General features: G+C 36.3%; 1 protein-coding gene across 1 annotated transcript; it reads left to right on the forward strand.

Annotated features, from left to right (window-relative positions):
• Nucleotides 1-3: 3 nt before the first annotated feature.
• Nucleotides 4-1,627, forward strand: HS3ST5 (heparan sulfate-glucosamine 3-sulfotransferase 5; the record flags this gene model as incomplete). Its single annotated transcript, XM_015827071.1, has 1 exon — nt 4-1,627. A coding segment is annotated over one exon (654 nt), but the record flags the coding sequence as incomplete, so codon positions are not given.
• Nucleotides 1,628-4,770: the final 3,143 nt, after the last annotated feature.

Raw genomic sequence — 4,770 nt, forward strand, 5'->3', positions numbered from 1 at the left:
GATGAGAACTATGCCAAGGGCATTGAGTGGTATAGGAAAAAAATGCCATTTTCATATCCTCATCAAATAACCATTGAGAAAAGCCCTGCATACTTTATCACAGAGGAAGTCCCTGAAAGGATTTATAAAATGAACTCATCCATCAAATTACTGATCATTGTCAGGGAACCCACAACAAGAGCTATTTCTGATTACACTCAGGTGCTGGAGGGAAAGGAAAGGAAGAATAAAACCTACTACAAATTTGAAAAGTTGGCCATTGATCCTAACACCTGTGAGGTGAACACTAAATACAAGGCAGTAAGAACCAGCATCTACACCAAGCATCTGGAGAGATGGTTAAAATACTTTCCCGTAGAGCAGTTTCATATTGTTGATGGCGATCGTCTCATTACAGAACCGCTGCCAGAACTCCAGCTGGTAGAAAAGTTCTTAAATCTTCCTCCAAGGATAAGTCAATATAATTTGTATTTCAATGCCACCAGAGGGTTTTACTGCTTGCGATTTAACATTGTCTTTAACAAGTGCCTGGCGGGAAGCAAAGGACGCATTCATCCAGAGGTAGATGCCTCTGTCATTACCAAATTGCGCAAGTTCTTTCACCCTTTCAATCAGAAATTTTACCAGATCACAGGGAGGACATTTAACTGGCCCTAAGACAAACTTCCTACAACACTGTGTGTTGCACCTGGAGATATGCAACCATATCTCTAGTAGAGTATATAAAAAAAATTATGCACTTTTCATACTCTCAGTTATCAAAGTAATCTTTTTTTCATGCGTACTTGTACATATGCAGTGTGTGACCAAATATAAGATGGGATCAATTTTTCTACAGAACATGCGTAACATGAAATTTACTCTCTGCATAATTGCATCATTTTATGCTGTACAATTAAATGAGAAAATGTCATTTAAAGAAATTAACTCAGCTACTCCGTTCAAAGGGTCAGCACTCTATTTGCTCCATAAAATTTAATATTAAACGTAGCTGGAGAGAGGGCAGAATATTGCTTTAAAATTCATCGCGATTCTAATTCACTGCAATTAGAATCCATTTTTGAAAAAATCTGCAATGCAATATTGTATTTCTAAATATTGTTTAGAAATATTATATTTCTATTATAACATATTTCTAAAAGAATATTGGCCCTTTAAAAAGAATACATTTATGCTGCAGGCTTATATCGGCTTATCACTGCTCCCTAGGAAACCTCTATTTTGGTAACAAGAAGAGGCTAATAACATTTTTATGAACAATTCTCACTACTTCCATGAATTGGGGTGGGGAAAATTATGCCGATTAAATGGATGAAAAGCCAGTATAACTCTGCTGTATGATTATACCCTATATGATGCTAAGTTCTTTTGAAAAATATTTTCCTAGTGTTGAAAAGAAACTTTCTCATGCAATCAACATAGTTTCAAATTTCCTGTGGTGAGTTTGCACTATTGTTTTTAATTGTATGGATCATCTTGGCACTTAGAGCATGTCAATCATGTGTCAAAACAGAAGTCTTTTTTCTCCCTTCTATGCTTGTATGTTGACAAAAATTTGATGTACATATTGTATATTGTTTGTAAATACTGGTTTCACACTAAGTAATTCTATTTTGTAAACTAAATATGGCTATTTAATTTATTGTGAAAATTAAATTTATTGTGGTATTTAAAATGGAATGGATTAAAATTGCTATATGTGCAATTTGCTTTTTGTTTTTCTTCAGTGGATGTCTATGATGTCTCATTATCTCAAATAGCAAGCTTTACATTGAAACAATTCACAAGTTCAGCTGGGAGTCAAGGTCTGAGTAACTTGATTGAGTAATATTCAAAAATATGCAAATCCACCATTAAGTTGGTAATCCATAATGACTGCATTGTTGTCAGGTGTATTTTTAGCTGTGTCTGTAAAAAGAAGACTGTATACTATGCAAAAACATCAAGCAAGTATCATTAGTTCTGCAGCTGTAAGAGCATTACAAATGGAAAGCTACCAAAAATGTTTTTAAAATGTTATTATTCCTATAATAAGATGATGGTGCTTATATGGAACTTTTCTGCTTCCATGAATCATATCCATAGGTGCAAATGGAAGCTTAAGTTTAAGGCAATTTATTATAACAATTTAAGAAACTGGATTTTCATGAGAGCACTGCCTAGGATGAATTGGGAAACTCATTGTACTTACTGAAGCTCAGGGTTTCAGCATCAAATCACATTCATTCCAATTCTTCAAGGTTTTTTCATTGATTTCACTAAAAAACTAGATTAAAATAGACTTACAATGAAGTAAAGATGAGTGAAATCACTAGGACATGGGGTTTATGGTTTTAAAAAAGGCTCATTTGGGGTTTTTTGATTCTATGGGAATGAAGAAAGAGAAGGATCTGATGCACTTAAAGGAATGGAAATGTCATTGGATAATGGTTGCAAAGAAATAGCAAGCCCATCTGGCATGGCTGCATGTTAACAATATAAGCCTTTTGCATTTGTGTGTATTCCTCACACGTACATAAGCTAAGTAAAATACACAGAGGTTCCAAAAGTAGTTTGTAACTACTGCATACTGTAGAAGAGGAATTGAGCTATTAGGTTTTCTTTAGATTTCACCACTGTGCTCATAACATCAAGAAAAGCAAAGAATGTAAGTGCAAATCAAGTTTAATTTGACTGGTTTGTAAAGCATAAGGTATTTCAGAGAAAGAAACAGATAACTTTCTATATGTCTATATGCAACTGATCTCTAGGCAGTGAGAAACTAATGGAACTTATTCTTTTAACCTAAAATTAGATGTAATGTACATGTTAAAATACATTTTAATTCAAATCAATCAACTCAGTTAATGAACTGAATAATTATCTCAGTTAATTCACAGAGAATCACATGCAACTGAGGATTGTTAAGAGGGAACTGCCAGAGGAGCTGATGTAATTCCAATCTTCAAGCAGAGGAAAAAAGTGTTCTAGGAAATTACAGGCAAATCAGCTAAACATCAATATTTTGGAAAATCTTGGAAAAGAAAACCAAGCAGCAGATTTGTGAGCATCTAGAAATGACCAGAAGCCAATATGGATGTGTTAAAAAAAGACTACATCAGGCAAACTTTATTATCTTCTTTGATAAAGTGACTAAATTAGTGGATCAGGGAAATAGCAATAGCAATAGCACTTTTGACTTACATACCGCTTCACAGTGCTTTACAGCCCTCTCCAAACGGTTTACAGAGTCAGCGTATTGCCCCCAACAATCTGGGTCCTCATTTTACCGACCTCAGAAGGAATTGAAGTCTGAGTCAATCTTGAGCCACTCAGAATTGAATTCCTGGAGTGAGCAGTGAGTTAGCCTGCAATACTGCATTGTAACCACTGCACCACCATGGCTCTTATCTATGTTAACTATATCCAAATGCTGTGGATATAATTTACTTGGACTTCAGTACAGCATTTGATAAATTAGACCACAGCCTACTTCTTAATTAGATGGAACAATGTGGGATAGAAAGTGCCACCACCAGATTGATATTCAGTTGGTTGACCAACTATGTTCAGCGTGTAGTCCTTCATGGAACTACGTCTATGTGGAAGGAAGCTTGCACTGGGGTAGCTCAAGGTTCTAACTTAGTCCCAGTGCTCTTCAAAAACTTCATAAATGATTTAGATGAGGGGATAGAAGGGATGCTCATTAGATTTGCAGACAATACCAAACTGAGATTAGACTCATCTTTCAGAAGGATCTTGACAGATTTGAGCATTGGGCCTTTTCAACAAGATGAAGTTCACTGATGAGAAAAGCAAGGTCTTAGGCAGGAAAAAGCAAATGCACAGGTACGGGATAGGCAGTACCTGGCTCCATAGTAATATTGAGAGGGACCACTTAAGCATGAGCCAGCAATGTGCTGCAGCTGCAAAAAAAATGCTAATGCAATCCTAGGCTACATTAACAGAAGGATAGAATCAATATCATAAGTGACAGTACCACTCTGTACTGCACAAGTGAGGCCACACTTGGAATACTGTATCCAGTTTTGATTGGGGAAAAAAAAGATGCTGAGACAGTGCAGAGAAGAATAAAAAAAGTGTGACAGGGAGGCTGGAGGCTAAACCATATGATGAACGGTAAAGGGAACTAGACATGTCTAGCCTAATGAAGAGAAGAATTAGGAGTGACATGATCGTTGTCTTCCAGTACTTGAGAGGCTATCATAGTTCTCCAAAGCAACTTAGGGCAGGACAAGAAGTAATGGGTGGAATCTTATTAAAGAGAGATCCAATCTGGAACTAAAGAGGAATTTCCTGACAGTAAGAACAATTAATCAATGGAACTGATTAATTCCATCTCTTGCCTCCATCTCTGGAAGTGGGTGTTCCACTGCTGAAGGTCTTCAAGAAAAGATTGGGGGAGCCATTTGTCTGGGATGCAATAAGATCGCCTGCCTTGGGCTGGGGGCTGGACTATATGATCTCCAAGGTCCCTTCCACCCCTATGATTCTATGATTTAAGTTGTTTGCTGTTGCTCTCTAATTATGTTTTAATTTTTATAATTTTATATGGTTTCATATAAAAGTTTTAGTCTAATATGTGTTTATGTCTATGAAAAAGACAAAAGGTAATCCTTGGTTGACATCTGCTTTGTTTAGCAACCATTCAAACTTACGACAGCACTGAAAATGTAGATTTATGACCAGTTCTTGATCTTATGGCCATGGCAGGATACACACCTCAGGATCATGTGATCACAATTTGGATGCTTTCCAACTAGTATGCAT

This window comes from Protobothrops mucrosquamatus, unplaced genomic scaffold (genome assembly GCF_001527695.2).
Source record: "Protobothrops mucrosquamatus isolate PMUCROS unplaced genomic scaffold, P.Mucros_1.0 scaffold3478, whole genome shotgun sequence".
NCBI classification, from domain to species: Eukaryota; Metazoa; Chordata; class Lepidosauria; order Squamata; family Viperidae; genus Protobothrops; species Protobothrops mucrosquamatus.